The sequence below is a fragment of the Equus caballus genome, chromosome 16, assembly GCF_041296265.1.
Source record: "Equus caballus isolate H_3958 breed thoroughbred chromosome 16, TB-T2T, whole genome shotgun sequence".
In the NCBI taxonomy this organism is placed as follows: Eukaryota; Metazoa; Chordata; class Mammalia; order Perissodactyla; family Equidae; genus Equus; species Equus caballus.
Window position 1 is genome coordinate 81,216,146 of NC_091699.1, and position 22,378 is coordinate 81,238,523.

Consider the following 22,378-nt stretch of genomic DNA (forward strand, 5'->3'; position numbering starts at 1 on the left):
ACCATGCATCAAGCCATGCTGTGGTAGCAGCCCACACAGAAAATAGAAGAAGACCGGCATAGATGTTAGCTCAGCGACAATCTTCCTCAAGCAAAAAAAGAAAGATCGGCAGCAAATGTTAGGTCAGGGCCAATCTCCCTCACCAAAACAACAACAACAAAAAAAAGAGCAAGGGGGCCAACCACAGTGGCCTAGTGGTTAAGTTTGGCACACTCCACCTTAGCGGCCCAGGTTCAGTTCCTGGGCATGGACCTACACAACTTTGTCAGTGGCCATGCTGTGGTGGTGGCTTACATACAAAAAGAGGAAGACTGGCAGTGGATGTTACTTCAAGGTGAACCTTCCTCAGAAAAAAAAAAAAGCACACAGGACTTGAATAAACATTTCTCCAGAGAAGATAAATACATGAAAAGATGGTCAACATCATTAGTCATTAGGGAAATGCAAATCAAAACCACAATGAGGTATCACTTCATACTCACTAGGATAGATTTAATCAAAAAAAAAACCCCCAGAAAACAGCAAACATTAGTAAGGATGTGGAGAAATTGGAACTTTTGCACATTGCGGTGGGAATGCAAAATGATTCAGCCACTGTCAAAAAGAGTCAGGTGGTTCCTCAAAAAGTTAAACAGAATTACCCTATGACCCCCAATTCCACTCCCTACGTATATATCCAAAATCGAAAACATGTACTCAATTAAGTACGTGTACACACATGTTCAAAGCAGCATTATTCATAACAGCAAAAATGTGGAAATAGCCCAAATGTCTATCAACAGATGAATGGATAAACAAATTGTGGGATATACACAGAATGGAATATTATTCAGCTATAGAAAGGAATGAAGTACTGATCCATGCCACAATGTCGATGAACCTCCAAAACATGCTAAATAAAAGAAGCCAGACACAAAAAGTCTCATATTGTATGATTCCATTTATATGAAATAGCCAGAATAGATAAATCCACAGAGATAGAACACAAATTCCCAGGCTGGGGGAAGTGGGGGATGAGAAGAAACTGCTTACCTGGTAAGGGATTTTACTCCGGAGCAATGGAAATGTTTTCAAATTAGACAGAGGTGGTGGCTGCACAACATGGTACGTAAATGTACTAAATGGCACTGAACTGTTCACTTTAAAATCGTTAATTTTATGTTTTATGAATTTCACCTCAAGAAATTACTATTTTTAAAAAAGAAAAGAGAAAGAGTGGCCTCTGCCCCATGAATGGGAAGGGAGTGTAATAAAATGCTTCCAGTGACTGGAAAGGATTATGAGGAAACCATCACTTAAAAGAGAAAATCAGGTTTCAGTTAAGCTGAAGAGATAAAGAAGGACTATGAAAAGAGTCAGTGGAAACCTCACAAGAGAACTGGAGCTCCACAAGATAAAAGTGCAGGGGCTGGCAGAAAAGAGGACAGAGCAGGAGAGGGAGCGGGTGGAGGGTGGAAAGAGGCTCTGGCCGAAGGCAGACAGAACAAGAAGGGAACAGTCACGGACTGAAGAGGTAGCATTTTGTTATTAGAATGCACAGAATTTTTCTATTCTATCTAACCTAGGATGAGAAACATTTCAGTTGTTTGATTACAATAACCAGACAAATTTCTCATAGCCAATTCCAGCTCAGGAGGAATGTTGTTCTCTTGTTAGAAAATATGACATCTGTTCATATTTTTATTTTTAAACAACCCAAATTCCAAGCTGAAAAACCAAAGATACTCCCGCAAAACTCTCAACATCCATCAAGAAAAATTCATTTTTCCCTAGACAATCTTAAGTTCAAATGTAATTCAAGGCCTGTGCTCTACATAACCCGGCCTGTCTAGCTTAAGTTCAAGTAATTCAATAGTTTAAAAAATTTTCCAGGGGCCAGCCCAGTGGCGCAGTGGTTAAGTTCACACATTCCACTTCGGAGGCCCAGGGTTTGCCGGTTCCGATCCCGGGCACGGATCTACGCATCGCTTATCAAGCCACACTGTGGCAGGCGTCCCACATATAAAATAGAGGAAGATGGGCACAGATGTTAGCTCAGGGACTATCTTCCTCAGCAAAAAGAGGAGGACTGGCAGCAAATGTTAGCTCAGGGCTAATCTTCCAAAAAAAAAATTTTCCAAATGATTTTTAAAGTTAACTATTGGTTTCCCAAGGCCACGACAAGGGTTGATTAGTGCCAAAGAGCAAATCATCTCCCTTTATAAAAGGAACCACCTTTACAGCATTTAACAAAATACATTCCAGGGAGTTGTTCACATGTCTGCCTTTCCCACTACCTTGCACAACTCACAAGAAGGGCTGGGGCCTTGGTGTATTTGTAGCTACTCAAATGTTAGATGCATGAATCAACTACATCAAAGATGGGTTTTTGGGAAACAAGATTTTAAAGAAAACATCAGAAATCAGTTAAGGCAGGAAAATAAAAGTGATGCCATGGAAACAGAGTTCAAGCAGAATTTATTAACAATCAATTATTTAACCACTTTCTCCAGGCATCAATTTTCTCAACTATAAAACAAAGGAGTTAAACCAGACGATGTTAATGTCTCTCCTGAGCCACAAAATTCTTTTATTCTATGATATCATCCATGGTTTCCAAATGTCGGCCAAGACTCTATTATTCTATGATATCATCCAGCTTCCAAAGGCCAGTCAAAACTTAAGTAAAAAATTTATTTAGTCAAGATAATCTTCTAGGTTCTGAGTGTGGTATAAGAGCTAGAGAAAAGCCAAAATCACTAACTATGTATGAAACCACTAAATACTTTATATTTTAATTGATGCTAAAAAAAAAAATACGGAATTCTTATTCCAAATTTTCCTAGTTTATGGAAACTAAAAAGCTGACATAGATACAAAAAAATAATTTGTTCATCAGAATCTAATAAATCTAGCTATAGTCAAATTATACACAGAAAATGAGCTGAGACCTAATATTTCACTACATCATAAGAACAGGGAATTTACAAATGTCAGACTTTAAGAAAGGGACGTCTTTTCTTCATAATTAAAAGAGAAAAATCATATAAATATTTAATCCCCATATCTGTTTAAACAATAATCTTGTAGATTAAATAAAATTTTTCATGCAATTCTCTACCCATTCAGTATTTTCCTCCTACATTTCTCCCGCAACCTTAAGTATCTTTACAGAACCTGGTTGAGAGTGTACACATGTACACACAGAGAGTCTAAAAAAGAATTAAAGTGAACTTTTAAGAGAAAGAAGATAACGCATGATGACAGCGGAAGACAATGTAAATATGCCCTCACCCTCCACCCACTTCCTCCGGGCTGCCTCCTGGTCTCCCACCTAAGACTGGCCTCATCCAAGGAAAGGCAAGTGGGTCCATTCTTCTGTACCCTGAGAGGTGGCTAGGAAGTCAGCTCCAAAAAGGGAATCTCTGATCCTCCCACGAAAAAGTCTGGAATGGAAGGCAATCTCCTGATCCTCCCAAGGAAAAGGCAGGCATGTGGAGTCACAGTGCACGAGCACCACTTTGCCACTTCAGGAAGAAGACATGACATGTGGTCAAAATCAATAGCTCACTTAAAAACAATCCACTGGAGCTGCTATTAATTGTCAGTGCTTTAACAGACCAGGGTACCAGATGCAAAGATCCACTTGCTAAACATTTGCCCTCCCCTATTCTCCAGAGATTACATTTCAGAACATAACTTTCACTGTAATTCTGTGATCTCTGAAAATGGAAGGCCAAAGCTATCCATCACAAACGCTGTGGTGAGGTTTGCCTCTCCAGTACCTGTGATGATGCTACCTTGGGAGAACCTTGTGGAACCAAAGGGAGAATATGGTCACTTCTGATTTCAAATGGATGACTCAAACAATGCACTTGTCACCTTCCCCATCTGAAAATACTATAGCAGAAGGATAAGAAACTATAAAGAGAGCTGGACAATAAAATACAGGGTCAGGGAATAAGATTTCATGTCCAATTAATATATATATATCTTAAAAAAAATCCATAAGAGAATTACCCCAAAGATGTGATCTGTATCACAAATGCAGAAATGTTAAAGGTGCTTCCAAAATCCTATCCAAAGATAATAAGCAACAAAAATATAACCCATAATCTCCAGCACTATAATGTAAAATATGAAGCAGGCCCTGCCACAGTGCCAGAATGTTCAAGTATCTGTTAAAAAGACAAAGACAGCTAGAGTATGCAGGACAAAGTACCAGAGAGGAGAGAGCTGCACAAGAGAACTTCCAAGATCTGCAGAGGGCTGTCCTCCAGCATTCAGCTGAACACCGATCAGAGTATGCATGAGGAAGGTACACAGGACAGAGAAAGGATAAAGGCTAACGGTGCCCAGCACTTACATAGGATCTGCAATGCCACATTTTCTCACCAGCCAGACTGGAAAACCTCGTAACTCACAGGTCACGGGAGAAGTGCACAGAAGGGTCTTCATCAGTGGCGGGGAATAATTAGCCCTACGATAAGCACTGCTCCTGTCCTATGTAACAGCAAGACCTGAAAGGATCAAACTGTTTCCAAGTAACTTAACTGAGTCCTAAAACAAAACTCAAGAATATTTAGAGGGATACAAAAATATCCAGCACTTGCAGGGTAAATTCACAATGCCTGCTATCTAGTCAAAAACTACCAGGCATGCAAAAAATCAAAAGAGAGAGACAGAGAGACAGAGTAATCAACTGAAACCAACTCAGAACTGGCAGAGATGTTAGAATTAGCAGACAGGACACTGAAACTATTATAACTGTACTCCACATGGTCAAAGTTACGAGACATAGAAGATATAAAAAGATGTACAAGACCCAAAGATATAAAAAGACCCAAATCAAATTTCTAGAGATGAAAACTACAATGTCTGAGATGGAAAAAATACATTGAACAGGATTAACGGCAGGTTAGACATTTGAGAAGAAAATAAATAGATTAGAAATTCTATTTCCCAGCTTTTAATTATTAGAAAAGGCTTTCACCAGGATCTCTCTTGAATATTTCACATCCTTCACTGCAGTGGGGACCAACAGTCTGCTGAGAGACTGTTATGTTCCAAGCTAGGAGGTGACCTTTGTGCAGTGGGGCAAAGAGAAAGTGTCATGGGTACGGTGATACAGATTTGCTGTAAAGGGTGTAGAGCTATGGAAGCCAAGATGGAGCACACCTCACCCAGAGACGGGCACACAAGAGACAGAGACTTGGGAAAATAAAGCAACTTCAAAGAAAATAAACTATTAAAAACTAATTTATTTAAACTTCCATTCGTAAGTGTAAGTTCAGTCCAATTCCCCTTTTGACTAACAGCTTAGCAGGCAATTGGAAATGATCAAGAGAATGACGACCACAGTAAGGCACAAGATAGTGAATCCAAAGAAAAAAGTATGATTCATTCATTTATTCATTCACTGAACTTCTACTGAACACGTACTACACGCCAGGTCCTGTTTTAGGAGCGGCTATAGAGTGAAACAATATACAAGGTCTCTACCCAAACACAATTTACCTTCCTATAGGGGGAGACAGAAACAACAAGAGTATCAGGTGATTAAAACAAAACACAGTGAAAGAATAGAGTGGCACTGGAGGTCAATCCTAGGAAAGCAAGGCTCTCCAAGGAAGCAGCACTTTAAGCTGAGATCTAGAAGCCTCCAGCTATGTGAAGATCTGGGAAAAGCACATGAGGCAGAACAACCATCTACCCCAGACCCTAGGGTGAGAAAGAGCTTGGCACCAGAGTAACTAAACATATGGTGTGGTGGGGAGCAGGGATAAGAGAAGAAATGGGGGCAGGGGAGGGAAACAAGAATCTCTATAAAAACGTTCATTTATAAATCAGGAACATCTGAACAGCCTAGATACTTGATATTTCTGAATTATTGTTAATTTCTTAGTTGTAATAATAGTTGCTATAGATTTTTAAAGGGTCTCTAGAGATACATACCAAATCATTTTTTATAAAATTATACATCTGGGTTTGCTTCAAAATAATCTAAGCGTTATGCAGGGAGTGAGGACGAGGAGTGCACTGGGGAGAGGAGTGGTACAGATGAAACAAAACTGGCAGTGAGTTGATAATTGTTGAAGCTGGATAATGGGTACAGAAGAGTTCATTACACTATTCTGTCTACTTCTGAATGTCTGAAATTTTCCATAATAAATACACTTTAAAAGGAAACATTTAAAATACAAGGAAGAGGAGGGTATTTATAAATATAAATGCCCCCTTCACAAGGAGTTTTTCAGGGCGATAAAACTTTTCGGCATGATACTATGATGGATACTATGCATTTGTCAAAACTCAGAACTACAACAGGGTGAACCTTAATGCATGCAAATTTTTAGAAATTCATGTAGGAAGTCAGGGACTCCCAGGACAAAATACAGAATGTAACAGATACCTCCTTCCAGAACCAACTTTTGCGGGACCTGGTGTACCCATAAACTTTTATCAGGGGTCCCTAAAGACCCTCAAAATCTAAGAACCCCCAGCACAGTATGCAAAACTTAATATGTGTGGGCATCCGTGCCTTTGTCTAGGGGAAGGCACTAAGGCTTTCACAAAGGAAGGTTGAGAACCAGTGATCTTTCTTTTGCCAGCAAATTCCTGACTGAAAACTGAACTGCTATTGCTCTTAAACCTAATGATAATATCTCACTGCCATCACTTGGCTTCCCTGAAAGGACATTAGTACACAGTCATTACCACAAGCAAATAAATACCACCAGTGAATTTTACAACTCTGAAAGAAAGTTGTGATAGGTACCGAAAAAAGGAAAAGTGACAAATTATGTTTAAGTTTCCTTTACGATATCTTTTTACAACACTGTATTTCATTTAATCTGAAGTACATCATTTTTTGTGCCACTAAGAAAGAAAAAAGCTGTCAGTTAACTGATGACTTGCTATTGATTGTAAAATGGTTCCAAGTTCAGAGATGTTCAAATGTGGAAAAACTGTACACCTTATAATCAATGAAACATGGCATTCAAAAGGCTCATTAGGGGCCAACCCGGCGGCACAGAGGTTAAGTTTGCACGTTCCGCTTCTCAGCGGCCCAGGGTTTGCCAGTTCAGATCCCGGGTGTGGACATGACACCGCTTGGCAAAAGCCATGCTGTGGTAGGCGTCCCATGTATAAAGTAGAGGAAGATGGGCATGGAGGTTAGCTCAGGGCCAGTCTTCCTCAGCAAAAAGAGGAGGATTGGCAGTAGTTAGCTCAGGGCTAATCTTCTTAAAAAAAAAAAAAAAGGCTCACTAGCTGGACCCCATCTCAGATCCCCTAAACAAATTGCTCAGGGTAGGTCTAGGAATCTGTGTGTTGTTTAAACCCCTCAGATGATTCTGGTTAGATAAAGACTAAATAAATAGTGAGTCTCCAGGGAGAGCACAGTAGAGAGCAGGCACCTTGAAGTCACATAACCCCAGACATCTCTGTGACCTCCAGCAAATTCTGTAATTTCTCAGAGCCTCAGCTTTATCTATTAAAAAAATGTCAATGCCACCTATTTCCTATGGTTGATAAAACAAAAAAGAACACATGAAATACTTGGCACATAGCAAGGGGTATACTAAAATACACACATTTATATAAGAACAGACTTATTTATGAATAAGAATGGGACCTATGAAATTACTTTTCAGAAATATTCTACCGCTCAGCACTGTCACTTGCTGGGCACAGTAAAAGTAACTATTCATTACATGTTTATTATGTAACTCAGCAATACACATGCATCTATTTTGGCATACCACATTTTAATAGATCCTGCACAAATGAAAGTTGTTTAATAACGTTTTGATTAGAAAATATTGTACTTGATTTACATCAAGAAGGATAACACAAAACAGCATACTTTTAAGTGTGATATAATTTCAGAGTAGCTAATGGCTCTGTTTCATGTCCAAGTTTTTTTTTTGTTTTAGTACATATAGCTGGCAAGTTTTTTCAGAACACTAGCATAACCGCATTAAAACCCCAGAAGTAATACTGTGGAATGTCTCAATTCAGGCTGCTCAAAAAAAAAACACCCACATGTTTCATTTGTTTCTAAAGTGACCCTTAAAATCCAAACAATATTTTAGGCAGCACCTTCAGAACTGACTAAACTCAGGATGTGACTCACAGGGGACAGGTTTAGCCATAATTGGATAGAGTTCTCCCACATGCGTAGCATAAAGAAGGAAAAAAACCCTCAAAACCCACAATTGCACAATGTCTTGGCCTTACTCTCCCAATGAAGAACACATGGATTTAAATTCATGCTGTGTCAATGCCACCAGCACCACCCAAATGCCCAGGGTTAAGAGGTTGCTGCAGGGTGCTAACCCACCTCCACCAGCACCCCACCTCCTCAGGGTCTGGGCAGTGGCAGGTTATGCCAGACGTATCAGCAAGAGGACACCCTCCCAGCCCTCCCTACCAAGTGCCTGGCCTGAGGTTTAAGAGGAAAGAGAGGTGCTGGGAGGAGAGAAACATATGGCTCATCTCATTTTTCTTTCCCTCAACCACTTCCCAAAAGGAAAGAGTCCCTCGATTTTGCTACCCAAATCTGAAACCTTGATTCCTCTGTGACTCCTCCGTTTTCTTTAGCCCTCGGGGCTCCTCCACTAGGTCTTCTCCAAACTCCCCATAAATTCCTCACAAATCCATCCCACCCCTTCAGCTATCCTAGTTGATCCGTCTTATCACCAGAGGCTGACTCTGCCCCATTTCTCAGTTCCAGCTTTTCAGTCTCCAAGCTGCCCTTTTCACTGGGGCCACAGTGATCTTTTCTATAACCTCGTCCCAACTGCATTCTCCTTTCCTAAATTCCTCAACAGCTCTTTGTTATCAAAAGATAAAATCCAAATTTCTAATCCAATTTCAACCAACCTACCAGCTCTATATTCTGCCACACCCTGGCTTTGCCAATTTTTATCATCTTAGCCGCATTAGATTTTTCCTGTTCCTTGATTTTACACATCTGCTTCCATACCTCTATGGCTCTGTTCATGTTATTTTGTCTGCCTGGCACAAACTACTCCTCTTTTTTGCCTATCAAACTCATCCTTCAAGATGAGGCTGAAATGCCTCCTTTCCTGGAACACCTTCCCTAAACTCTAAGCCTCTCTCCCCCGCCCCCTTTTAGAGTCAAAACTAATTATTCCTAGAATAATCTACTTATATCTATCAGCAATATAATTCTTATCTCAGTGTTACAGTCACAGACATAACAGTCTCTCTTACGAAATTCTGAGTTCCTCAAGAAAAGAAATTTAATAATTTTGAATCGTCATTTTCTACCCCAATATATGGTACTTGGTGGGGCTTCAAAAATTGTTACTGGACTGATTTGGGGAGCAATTATCTCAACTAGTGTTGACCTGATTTTAAATAAGAAGTGAACAATGCTTAACTCTTCCAGAGGGTATTTATTTTAACAGAGAAGCAAGCTATCCAGACTGAATTCCTAATTGGTGGGAGGCAGAGTCTATTCTCAGGAGACCCCTGATCCCTACAGATTCCCCATCACCATCACCACTCAGCCATGACCAGGTAATACCACACTGCCTCACCACCAGCATTTTATCCCCAAACCCCTAGCCTGCCCCAGTGACATACCACTTTCACAAGCTCTGGACTTCCAGAAAATTTAGTACTTAACAGAATTATCAGTCAAATAGAGAACATGGGAGGATGCACATAATAATCAAGACCACAAACAAGCACATGTAGCTGCAGGCTTGCAGATTCTACTCCATGAGTATTTTGGTCAATCACAGCTCCTCCAGAGCTGACAAAGAGGCAGTATGGATTCCAGACTCAGGCAGGACTGAGTCAAGACCCGGCCCTCTACTCACTGCCCAAAGGGCCCTGAGTCAGAGCCGTTATCAGTAAACTGGGGAAATGGATGCCTACAATGCATCTCGTTAAGAAGAGTAAACGAGAGCAACTAGGAAGGGGCCTGGGGACACAGGGATGCCACATAGCTCCTAAGGCTTTTGGAGTCTCTGAATGAATGGACTTCCGTCAGGACTGCATGCCCTACTACCAGGAACTCAGCTAGTTACATACCTCCTCCAAGTCTGCTTCTTCCTCTATAAGATGGAAATAACAGTGCATACCTAACACAGGGATTACCTTTGTGCCTGACACAGCAAGACTGCCACATGGCAGCAGCACTCTAAAAAGTGTCAACTACTACTACCACACCACTACTATCCTTCTTAATACTGTTATTACAAAAAACTGCTACACCTCACATGCTCCTCAACAGTCAAAGCCCAATCCTAACTGCCATTTACAGTGGAATGACCACCAGCCTTTATCCCCACATCCTCCCCCAACTCCTCTAAAATGGTACTAATGAAACCACAAAGACAAACAGGAAGGGAAAGAAGACAATAACACACCATACACTTCAACAAACTTCTGCAAGATGGGAAACAGTTGAAGGAGTGGTCACTGTCCCTCAGGACCCCTGAAGGGTTCAGCCCTGGAGGTCCTAAGGGCCACCAAAGGCCAGCCTGAGGCTCAGGCCTGACAAAGAGGGAGCTTCTCAACAGGGTTTTCAAACAGTTGGGCTCCCAGGTCCAGCACGAAACGCCAAGTTTTTTCCGAAGAAACTGAAGCACAGAGGCAGGACAACCATAAACAAGAGAAGTCAAAGTCTACAGCCTGAACAGTGGCACCCTCCGTGCCTTCTCAACCAAATAACCCAAACCCAAACCCAAGCAGCAGGGTATCACCAAACACACCAGAGGCAGGAGACTGGAGGTGTCTTCTCTGCAGACACTGACTAGACCCAAAGAAGATGTGAAGGTGCTGATCCGTGGGGCAGACTGCCAAAGGAAAGTCCACCTGCACTCCAAGGGAGGTCACCAGACCCCAGCACACACACACATGCTCTCTCTCCCTTAATCAACTTTTCAGCATCTCACACTTAATTATAAACAGCCAAGGATCACCAGATATTTGCAATCTAAACAAACTTAAAAAGAACCCTGAAATGAGTAGGCACGATGGAGGAAGGAGAAGAAATATTAAAAACATATTAAACATACAAAAAAATTAAAAACAACGTACACAACTCAAAGATAAATGAAGACAGTATATCCATAAGACAAGAATAAAATGGAAATAGAAAACGAAATGAAATGGAAATGGAAACAGAACAAAAAGAGCTTCTAAATTTTAAAAACATCATCATTAAAATTTTAAAAATAAAAGCTTGGAAGACAAAATTGAGAAATTCTCCCTCTCTTCCCATCTCCAAATACAATAAATACGAGGCAACATAAGTTAAGGAAATCTACAGATCAATTCCAGGAGATTCCATAACCAAACCAATAGACATCTCATAAGGAAAAAGCAAAAAATGAAGGGTAGGAAATTATCAAAGAAGTAACAGACATTTTTAAAAACGGAAGGATATGAGTCATTACATTGAAAGGTCACGCTAAGTCAAGATGGATGATGGATGGACAGAAGGAAGAACTCACACAAAGGCTTATAAAACTTCAGAATGCCAGAGAAAATGACCCTGAGCTTCCTAAAAAGAAAAAAGGGAACCAGAATGGCTTTGGATTTTTCATCAGAAACACTTGAAGCCAGAAAACAGTGTGAAAATGCCATCAAAATTGTGAAAAAAAAAATTTATCTTCAACCTAATAGTCTAAATTCAGTCAAATCATCTATAAAACATGAGGATAGAAGAGACACCTTCAGATACGCACGGCCTCAAATAATTCACCTCCCATGCACCCTTCTTAGGAAGGTACTGGGGAGACATTGTAGCAAAATGAAGCAAACCGAGAAAAAGAGAGACAGGAGATCCAGGCAACAGGCTCCAAGACAGGAGAGAAGGGAACAGAAGTGCCAGGAAAAACAATCCTACTGTCCAGATTGGAACAAGAGGATGGGAGGCTCCAAAGCGTGAAGTCTCTAAGTGGAACCGATAGATGATTTGATGTGTTACCTGGAAAATAAAATATCAAAAGGCATTTAACATATTTCTTGAAGTATCTCGGGGAATGTAGTGCATCGCTGTTAGTGCACTCAAGCCAATTCTGACTCCTAGCAACTGTATACAGCAGAGCCAAACCCTGCCCCATCTTTTTGCGCCATCCTCTCACCTTCAGCACTCTGTCAGACAATGCTCCACTGCTATTCACAGGGGTTCCATGGCCAATTTTTTCAGAAGTGGGTAGCCAGGTCCTTCTTCCTAGTCCATCTTAGTCTGGAAGCTCCACTGAAATCTGTGCACCATGAACGACCCTGCTCGTAGCTGAAATACTGGTGGCACAGCTTCAACATCGCAGCAACATGGAGCAAGAAGGGTGGTGTGGTTCCCTGACCAGGAAAGGAACTCGGCTGCAGCAGCGACAGCACCGAATCTTAACAACTAGACCACGGGAGCTGGCTTGAATGTAGCCATAGATGCATACAAAACTAATCAAAAAGTTTAAAAGGCAATTATTTGCCCCCAGAAAAACAAAAACGTATAGGAAAAGAAAACATAATCAAGAGTCACTATTTAACTCAGAAGTGAGCAATAAATATATACACAATAATGTAAATACTGATTGCTGGTTTTACAAGAAATTGTTACGTAACTATACTGGGGAGTTTGGGGGAGAGAAGAGGGCAAGCGCTCAGTTATGATAGTAGGAGGTCAAATGCTTACTCTACATTGATTTAGAAATATGAAAGCAAAAAACAGGAAAAAAATAAACAGAACTACTTTGAGATAGTAGCTTCCACTGGAAAGTAGGTCGTGGAGGATAAAAAGACCAAAGGCAGGAGACTGCTGTTTTTCATGTTAAACCTTTTAGCACTATTTGGTTTTTCCAAATTATGTGCATGTATTAACTGGATGGAAACAACTTATTTTCTCATTAAGGGCAATCAGTTCAATTTATAAAGTCATTATCAACTTCACTTATAAGTTTCTTATTTGGAATTCCAAATTCATTGTCTAAGAAACACTATAAAATGATGGTTAGTTTCCCAAGTCAGTTTTTAGAAGGCATTCAACCCATAATGATACAAAAATATGGTACAAAGTATTATTTCAAGTAGTCTTAGACACCGTAAGAGTTTTTGTGGGAAACTGCAGTCTGAGAACTCAAGATGCCTGGTGTACATCTCAGCCCTACCCACTTGCTCCTCCCCACCCAGAGGCTGCCAAGGAATACTTTAAAGGTAGAACACAGGAGGGAGATGGGAAGGGATGGAAGGAAAGGACCTGGATCCGGCAGGACGGAGAATCAAGAGACCCACTGCAACAGGTCAACTCTAGCTGCATTAGAGAAAATACTGCTGGAGGTCCCTCTGGCCCCAGAGGTGGACAAGGTTGATCAGTGAGGCAATACGCCCTCGCCTCCTCCAAAGAGCCCACTTCTGGGCATAAACTGCATGCTCACCAATCAGGTCACAAACACATCACTTCAGTATTAATTAGCAATGATTGCTTTTTCATCATGCCATAATCAAACTTCTACATAAATAATATCTTCATTTCATTCAATAAAACTTTGTGGCCTATGTCAACACTGTTTGATTTTTTTTAAATGATTATAAATTGTGTGACCTTGAGCAAGTTACCTAAAGCTTTACTTTCCTCATCTCTAAAATGGGAACAATGATATCTAACTCACAGGGTGACAAGAAAATTAAAGGAAATGATATACATAAAACATGTAGGGGCAAGTATACGGCAGGCACTCAATCGATGTCAGCCTCTTGTCCCTGTCCCCTAATCCAACCCAGGCTGGTTTCTTACATGTAAACAAAGTCACAAATTATATACACAATTTTAACCAACAAAACCATGCATAACACATTAATATTTTTTAAAAATTAATGTGATATGAGTTGATTTATAAGCATTCATTATTTTTCCTACACCTTTGTCTTATGTTCCAAGTAGTACCCAATTTGCGGTTTTAATTCAACTAAATGCAGCTAATTCGGCTAGACTAAAAAGAGGATTAAGAATGGCAGGACATTACAAAAACAGAGCATTGTTCTTTGGTTAAATACTACAAACCCATATATGTATGTAACAACGTCTAAACAGTCTGGTAAAAGCAATTCCACTTCAACATTGAGTCGAACTCAACACACTTTAAGAAAGTCTTATAACTTAAAAGAATAAAATAAAACTGACAGACAATAGATGCTTTAGAGAATAGTTTTTTTCCTTTAAACACTCAGATGCACGACAAACCTGAGCTGAAATAAAGGGACTGCCTTTATTTCACTTTATATTTATATTTAATACACAAAAGAAAGTCAACGTTTAAGTATCTGCAACTACCAGAGACTTCCCATTTGGGGCCGTTTCCATCAGATCTTCCTCTAACGGGTCATTTCCAGAATCTACAAACTCCCAACAGGAGAACACCATTAGTTTTCAAATTAATTCCCTAAACGACAAAGCTAGCTCAGTAGAACACAATCACCAACTGATCCAAAGCCAAGTTCTCCTTCCTCTACAAGGTAGGGGATCAGGCCATACTCCAACACACACAGCCAAGACAAGAACCAAAAAGGTACTAAGGAAGCTAAAAAGTCTGCTACCTGGACACTCATTATTTTAGAACATGCTTAGTGGTAGCAAGATTTGGAGACCGCCACAACATGTAGGGCCCCTATAACCCTCCCCTCCCCCCCCTCATTTTTTAGAAAAGTATTATAACCAGAAAGGATGAGCACAGTAGTGTGGCCTCTACTGCGGCATCAAAACCACAGCCAAGCGTTTGCAAGTCTAGTCTAAATAAAACGTTTATTTCAAGATATCCAAAATCCAGGGCCCTGGAGTGACGCGCACAGGGTCACAGAAACTTGGAGCGGCAAGGAAGAAAAGTTGTAGGGGCGCTTGACTCGAGGGAATAGGGCGAAGGGCCGAAAAGGCTGGAATGGGGTGGATCCGGGTCTTTGGCGACGGCCGAGGGGTCCCGGGTCCTTTCGCCGCGGGGCAGCGAGAGCGCAGCGGGAAGGCCGGAAGGCTGACCCGGGCAGGGACCACACCTCCCAGCCAGCACGGCAGGCAGAGGCCGGGCCCGGGGTGCCCCGGGGCGCGGGACGGGATGGGGAGCCCCGGGGACAGGAGGGGACCCGCCCGCGGTCCACGGCGCGCGGACTGGGCCGCCGGCGGCCGGAAGCAGCCGAGGCCCGCCCGGGCGCAGGCGGCCCCACTCACCGATGAGCCGGCGCACCTCGTCCTCGCTCAGGTAGAGGCTCACGCTGGGCCCCGCGGCCGAGGGCGGCAGCGCCGGGGGCCGCGGGGCCGGGGCGGCGGCGGAGCCGGGCGCGGGCAGCAGCGGCAGCAGCGCGAGCAGGAGCAGCAGCGGCGGCGGCGGGGCCCTCAGGCCGCGGGCCCTCGGGAGGCGGCCCCGGCCCGGCGGCCCCGGCCGCGCCGTCCCGCGCATGGCCACCGCCGCCGCCGAGGAGGAGCGTGGGCCGCCCGCCGCGCCGCCGCCGCCCCCCCCCGGCCCCGAGCCCCTCACAGCCCCGAGCCGGGGGCGGCCGCCCAGTTCATCGCGCCGCCGGCCCGTTGCAGCCGGCCGCCGCTTCAGACCGCCGGAGCGCGCCGCCGCCGCCGCCTCCTCGGCGGCATCGTCCACTGCAGGGGGGCTGACCGCGGGGGCGCGCCCGTGCACGCCGCCGCAGCCCCGAGAGCGCGCACGCACGCCGGGCCGCGCCCCCGGCCCCCTCCCCACCTCCCGCCGCGGTGCGGGCCTGGCCTGGAGGGGAGCGCCTCGGTCTTAAAGTGCCTCTGCCGGCAAAGGGCTCTCTGGTCACCCTGTAATGGAGCCCATCCCCGCCGCACGTTGTCACCGGCCTCTTGTTTGCTTGTCCATTGTCTGCAATACCCCCCGCCCCCCGGACGGAGAGACCAGGCAGGCCCGGGCCGGCCTGCAGCCGAGCGGGCCCCCCAAATCCTGGGAAATGCCTGGATGCGGGCGCTCCGGTTGCAAAGGAGAAACCTGCTTTTTGTGTCGTGAGAAAATGGAGAAAAAGAGAGATCACCTTTTATCCCACCATCGGAGATCAACGTTAACATTTCTGTTTGCTCTCATGAATATATCCTATATACATTTATTCTGCAAGAAGATATTGCTCAGCGAACTTTAGTAACCTTATTCTCACAGTTACAAATGTTTATTTTTTATTATCTTTCTACGTCCCTATAATCAACCCGCATTTGCGGGTGTTAACCTGTGGTCCGTGCCAGGCTGTGACAGGCCCCCATAATAGGAAATTGTGTGTCTGTGTCTCAGTGTGTGCTAGTGTCTCTGTCCTTCGGTGTCTCTCAGTGCGTGCTGTGTGTATTCTTGAGCACACACAGAGAAGTGGTATGTACGTCTCATCATCTGTTCTAGGCAGTCCCTGTCTCCCCCAGAAATTAACAATCACGGATACATGTCGTCTCTAAAGGCAGCTGAGCGAGCCCGTGCACAGGGCCTCGTGATGTGTTTATATGAACCACCCAACATCGCGGTCAAACCTGCTCCAGGTGCCCCTTCTCTCTGTGAGGTTTCCAGGTGTCCCTGCTCGGCTAGGGTCCCCTAGACCTTGTGGGCAGGTCCCCGCCCTGACCTCCTGCCTCCTGCCAGCCCGCGCCTGGGAGCAGCTGCAATGAGGCCTGGGGGGCGGCTATTTTTATCCTCTGGGGAGAGTGAGGGAAGAGGGAGGCGGACGAGGCCGGAAGTCCTGAACTTGATTTTCTTCTCCAGTGAGAGGGATGGGTTCCATACAGAGATAAGCTGGCCTCGATTTTTTTCAAGCTTCAGCCCCGCCCGCGCAAGAAGGCTGTGCCCATCATCCTACGGGAGGAGCTGCGCAGGGGTGAGGGCTGAGGAAAAGTGCTCCACTAAAGAATGACAAAAAGGACAGCAAAAATGCTTCTGTTGGGGTAGCCCCTACTACTTGTTAGGGAGGCAGGGCTCGGTCAAGACGGGCTCGGGGCTGGGAGTGTGCTGAGTGAACAGGGTTTTGAATTCAGACAGGAGGCATTTTTTAAAGGATAGCATATTGCCTGCAGTTTTGACAATGGCTCCCAGTCCCCAAGTAAGAAGCTCCTGTCTCCTAGGGGACCTCTTCTTGTCAGTGACTTCTTGAGGGACTCTGTGCTGTAAACAGGGCACAGAGCTGTCAGTCAGGCCTGGCTGGGTTCTGGTACTTGTTAATTGTGCGACCTCGGGGAAAATTACTTAAACTCTCTCAGTTTTTCTCATTCATAAAATTGGGGTGATACTGCCAGAGTCACAGGGTCTTTACAGGATTTAATTGGAGAAGATGTGAGTAAAACAGCTAGGCAGACACTGGACTGGGTGGGTGTCACCCCCATTGTTATTGTTATTATAATTAACCCCTTCCCTCTAATGACTACTTCTTAGAAAGTTTCATCACCAGTTACCTCCAAACGGTTCAAATCAGGGATCCCCAAGAACTTCACTCAATAGCACCAAGCCTGGCCCAGCGCCCCTTGGTACCAGGCATCTCGCTTGGCCCTGGGACACCGGTAAGCAAGGTGCTTCCTTGAGATGTGTGATAAATAAATGTTTACTGCACATTTTCATCAGTGCTATGAAGAAAAAGATAGTGGTTCTCAAAGTGTGTTCCCAGACCAGCAGTATTATCACCTGGGAACTTGTAGAAATGTAAATTCGTAGTCCCAACCCCTAGAGTAACAGGAATAGCAACCTCAGGGGATAGCAACACACAGAGAAGTGGTGTATACATTTCATTATTTGTCCTAAGGTGTCCTTGTCCCCTAAAGAGCATCACAGGCCCTCCAGGTGATGCTGGCCAATGTCAAGAAGATCTCAGCCCTGCTCTCTCTCCTCAGGGGCACCGCAGTGGCCTCCTCACAGGCCTCCCTGCTTTCTTCCTCTTACTCCTTTCGCTGTTCTCAACACAGCAGCCAGAGCCACCTGTTAAACAGCAGCCAGATCGTGTTGCTCCCTGGCTCTTGGACTACCAATTGGCTCCTCAATTCATGTAGAATAAAGGCAAAGTCCTTACAAGGTGTCAAGGCAGTTCTCACTCTCCACCTCCCTCCCTTCCCTTCTGACCTTATCTCCTGCTCTCTCCCCACTCCTCCTCATCTCCTCTACTCTTTCCCTGCTCACAACCACAGTGGCTTCCTTGCTGTTCTTCTAACACACCAGACACAATCCTACCTCAGGGCCTTTGCACTGCTGTTCCCTGTACCTGGAATATAGTCTTCCTTCTGACATCCACATGGCTTCATCTCTCACCTCCTTCAAATCTATACTCAAACGTTAACTTCTGAATAAGATTAAAACTGTGAACTTCCCAATGCTTTACTATAACTCCCCAGAGAAGGAACCGGTTCCCAGTCTCTCTCTCCTGTCTCTGCAGACACAAAGGTCTTCCCACAAACCCCAACCTACCCCTGAAGAGGGAGTCCCCTGTCCCTCCCCTGCCAAGATGTGGATGGCAGCTTCCGAAATTTCCCAATAAGTCTCAATGTGAAAATGCTAGGAAGCCCTGACCTCAGCCTCCTGAGGTTTCTTCACCTAGGGGAAATAAAGGCCACAGCCGTCACCACGCTCCACACATTGCCTCCTCTCTTGGTTCTGCTTGTCACGGTGGTGGACCTTATTCTGCTCCTCTGGGAGACAAACTTCAGAAGGCCTAGAAAACATCATCATCGGGACTTGTTTCACTCCTTAAAAAGGCCCCCTTGGGCTTGAGATGCTGCGGGGTGGGTGGGAGCTCTGGGCCAGCAGGGAGGAGCTGCGCAGGGGTAAGGCCTCCCAGGTAACGCAAATGACAGGGATGTTCCCTACGTGGAGTCCGACACCTCCTCAGAGTACCAGCTCCTATGCACAAGGATAGATGCATGACCCACAGAGCCCTGGGAACAACTTCCCCACAGGCCTGCGCTCAATCAGCTGGCGGAGGGATCTAGAAAGAGCTGGCTCCTAGTTCTTAAAACAGCCCCTTCTTTTGCAAGGAGCAGTTGAGAATGCTGCTGCGTGCTGCAGAGCAGTGTAGTTGTTAAATCTCCTCCCCACGGGTAGCATATTAACCCACTGCATTGTCACAGAGTCACGAGGCACGGAAGTACATGGAGTAAAATATGAACATCCCCCTTGACACAAACCAACGTCTCTCCCCTACCTCCCAGTTTGGCGTATGTTCTAATAGGCCTTTCTCTAGACATTTACCTACATATACATGTATTTAAACGCACAACTGTGTGTGGGGGACGGGGGGTTCAGTTTCATGGTAAGGGAATCATACAGGAAATAATGGTCTACCTGATTTGCTTTTTTCACTAATCAAAATAAATTGAGGTCTTGAAGTGGTTTGCATGGCAGGGCATACAAACGCACCTCCATAGAGTTCTTTTGGTTGGGATGGACCACGATGGGTTTCACAGTTCTGGTAATAGACCAAATATCCTTGCGCATACATCTTTGTGCACACTTGTAGATATTTAGAAGAGTGGAATCTCAGAAGGGGAATTGCTGAGTCAAAGGGAGTTACCTTTTAATGTTGACATTCCACTGAATTGCCCTCTGGAAGACTTTGCCAACGTACACTTTCACCAGTGGTGTAATGAAAGAGACTGAGTAAGGGATCAGTATTTTCCGTTTTGCTTTTGAGGGTCTAGGGAAAGAAAATTAACTCGTCGTTTAATCTGCATTTCCCTCATTGCTAGGGAGGTCGAGCAACTTCTCATATTATTTATTGCCCACTTTGTGAAGTATCTGTTCACAGGTTTTTCCTGGTTTTCTGGGGGGTTGTTTTTCTTCTTGATTTGTAGATATTTTCTTTTACTGCATCCCTTGTAATTTCAAACTTGCTTTATGTCCTTTGCTTAATCTGAATTTTGGATTTTTATTTTAGATAAATTTAACAGTTTTTTCCTTTATGGCTTCTGTGTCTTGCTTAAGATCTCCACAATTAATAATTTTTGTATTTTTCTAATACTTTTGTACTTTAAAAAAAGTTAGCTCCTTCATCTATCTGGAATTTATGTTTATATGTTGCATATGACACAATTTTATTTTTTCCATATGGGGAGCCATTTGTCCTAAACACTATTGCATTTGTTGAATATTTCACTCTTAGTCGTTAGAACTATTTTAGTCAGAATTCTCCAGAGAAATAGAACCAATAGAATGTACATATGTATATAGAGAGGGAGAAAGAAAGAAAAAGAGAGAGAGAGGTGAGATTTATTATAGGAATTGGCTCACATGGTACGGAGGCCAAGAAGTCCCAGGATCTGCCATGTGCAAGCTAGAGAACCAGAAAAGCCAGTAGTGTAATTCAGTCTGAATCCAAAGGGCCAAAAAGGGGTGGGGGCCATAGTGTATGTCCCAGTCTGAGGCCTGAGAACTAGGAACACTGAAGTTGAAGGACCCTAGGAAATGGATGTCTCACTTCAAGCAGAGAGGGAATTCACCCTTCCTCCACCTTTTTTGTTCTATGCAAGCCCTCATCAGATTGGATGATGCCCACCCTCACTGATGAAGGCTGACCTTCTTTACTCAGCCTACTGATTCAAATGCTAATCTCTTCCAGAGACACCCTCACAGACACATCCAGAAATAATATTTTGCTAGCTATCTGGGCATCCCTTAGCCAAGTCAAGTTGACACATAAAATTAGCCATCACAAATCCACCCCTTGTCAACTTGGCACCCATACGCATCTCCTTAAATATATTTAATCTCTAAATAAAAACAATAACAAGGTCATAACTCTGCCCAACATGATACAACTATCCTACATACAACTGAAAACGCACTAATCCCTTCCCAAGAAGAGGAGGTAAAATCCTGGAGTGATGTTTACTCTTTTCTTGATATCCTGTAACATAAATGCTATGATGTGACATTAACCATATTTAAATATTGATATAAAGTCAACACGTCTTATATCATAAGGGAATAAGAATGGAAAGAAGACAAAGATATTTGCTTAATGTATGCGTATATATACACAAATGTATTCATAACAAAATAAGTTTTTATTAATAATAAAATAAGTGTTTGGGACAAATGGCTGCATTTGGAAAAAATAAACATATTCATAACAAAATTCATGATAATTACAGTCCTCATTTCTGTAACTGGTCACATGGTTGTAGCTGGTATTTATAACCACCTTCTTCAATGACCATTCTGTATTCCCCTTGCCCTCAGCAAGCACCTTGGCTGGTGGTGGTTCTTTACTTGGTGGGGTGACCCAAACCTTCATGCCTAAAAGGTCTGCCCATTACTAATCCTGCCTGGATTGGGTTGTTATAGTTTTCCATTGACCTTGATCACAGAGCATGTACACTAAGAGACACCCTAAAGGATCTCCTGTATTCCAGACATTCTCTTCCTTACCTGTCTCCTGGTTTCCAGTATTGCTTTTGAAAAGTCAGTTGTAACTCCGCCACTTTGACAAAATAACTGTTTTTTCTCTATGGCTGTTTTAAGATCTTTTTTCACGGTATTCTGCAATTTCACTGGGCTATATGTAAAAGTGGATATCTTCCTATTTACATTGCTTGAAATTTATTGAGATTCCTGGATCTGATGTCTTTTAAGAACTCAGGAAATTCTCAGCTCCATTTCCTTTATCATTCCCAGATAGACAGATAGATGATTGATAGATAGACAGATAAATAGATAGATATGCATTTTTTTCTAAACCATTTAAGAATAGATGAGAGACATCATGCCCTTTTACCCCTAAACACTTCATTGTGACTTTTCTAAGAACAGGTTGTTTTCTTTCATAACCATAGTACAATTTTCAAAATATAGACATTTAACGTTGATATAATACTGTATTCTAACCCACAGTCCATATTCAAATCTCGTAAATTGTCGCAATAAAGTCCTTTACAACTATTTTTTCCTAGTCTGGGATCCAATCCAGGATCATTTGCACTTTGCATTTGTTTGTCATGTCTTTTTAGTCTCTTTTAATCTGAAAAGTTCCTCAACTTTTCTTTTGCCTGAAGTTTTTGACCTTGACCAATTATTTTGTCAAATATTCCTTAGTTGATGTTGCCTGATGTTTCCTCGTGATTAGGTTCTGGTTATGCATTTTTGGCAGGAGTATCACTGAAATGTTGTGTTCTTCTCAATGCATCGTATCAGGAGGCATGTAATGTTGGTTTGGCCCATTTCTGGTGGTATGAAGTTTGATCATTTGTTTCATGTGTTGTCTGATACATTTCCTTGCTATAAAGTTACTATTTTTCCTGCTGTGATTGATACGAAATTTGGGGGGAGATACTTTGAGATTATGTAAATCTTCGGTTCCTCCCCCAACTTTTATCTGCTGGTTTGATCACCTATTGATGATTTTCTAGCTTTACTATTCCTTCCATATTTAGTTGGCATTCAACCATAAGGGA

General features: G+C 43.3%; 1 protein-coding gene across 2 annotated transcripts in view; it reads right to left on the bottom strand.

Annotated features, from left to right (window-relative positions):
• RYK (receptor like tyrosine kinase) overlaps positions 1 to 15,592 on the bottom strand; it is a 94,527-nt gene extending 78,935 nt beyond the window's left edge. The window contains exon 1 of one of the 2 annotated variants that reach the window (XM_070239086.1): positions 15,179 to 15,592. In XM_070239086.1, coding sequence (XP_070095187.1) covers positions 15,179 to 15,407 — 229 coding nt within the window. In that variant the 5' untranslated portion in view covers positions 15,408 to 15,592. The remainder of the gene's footprint in view (positions 1 to 15,178) is intronic. The other variant, XM_023620959.2, reaches the window with a different exon arrangement.
• Positions 15,593 to 22,378: the final 6,786 nt, after the last annotated feature.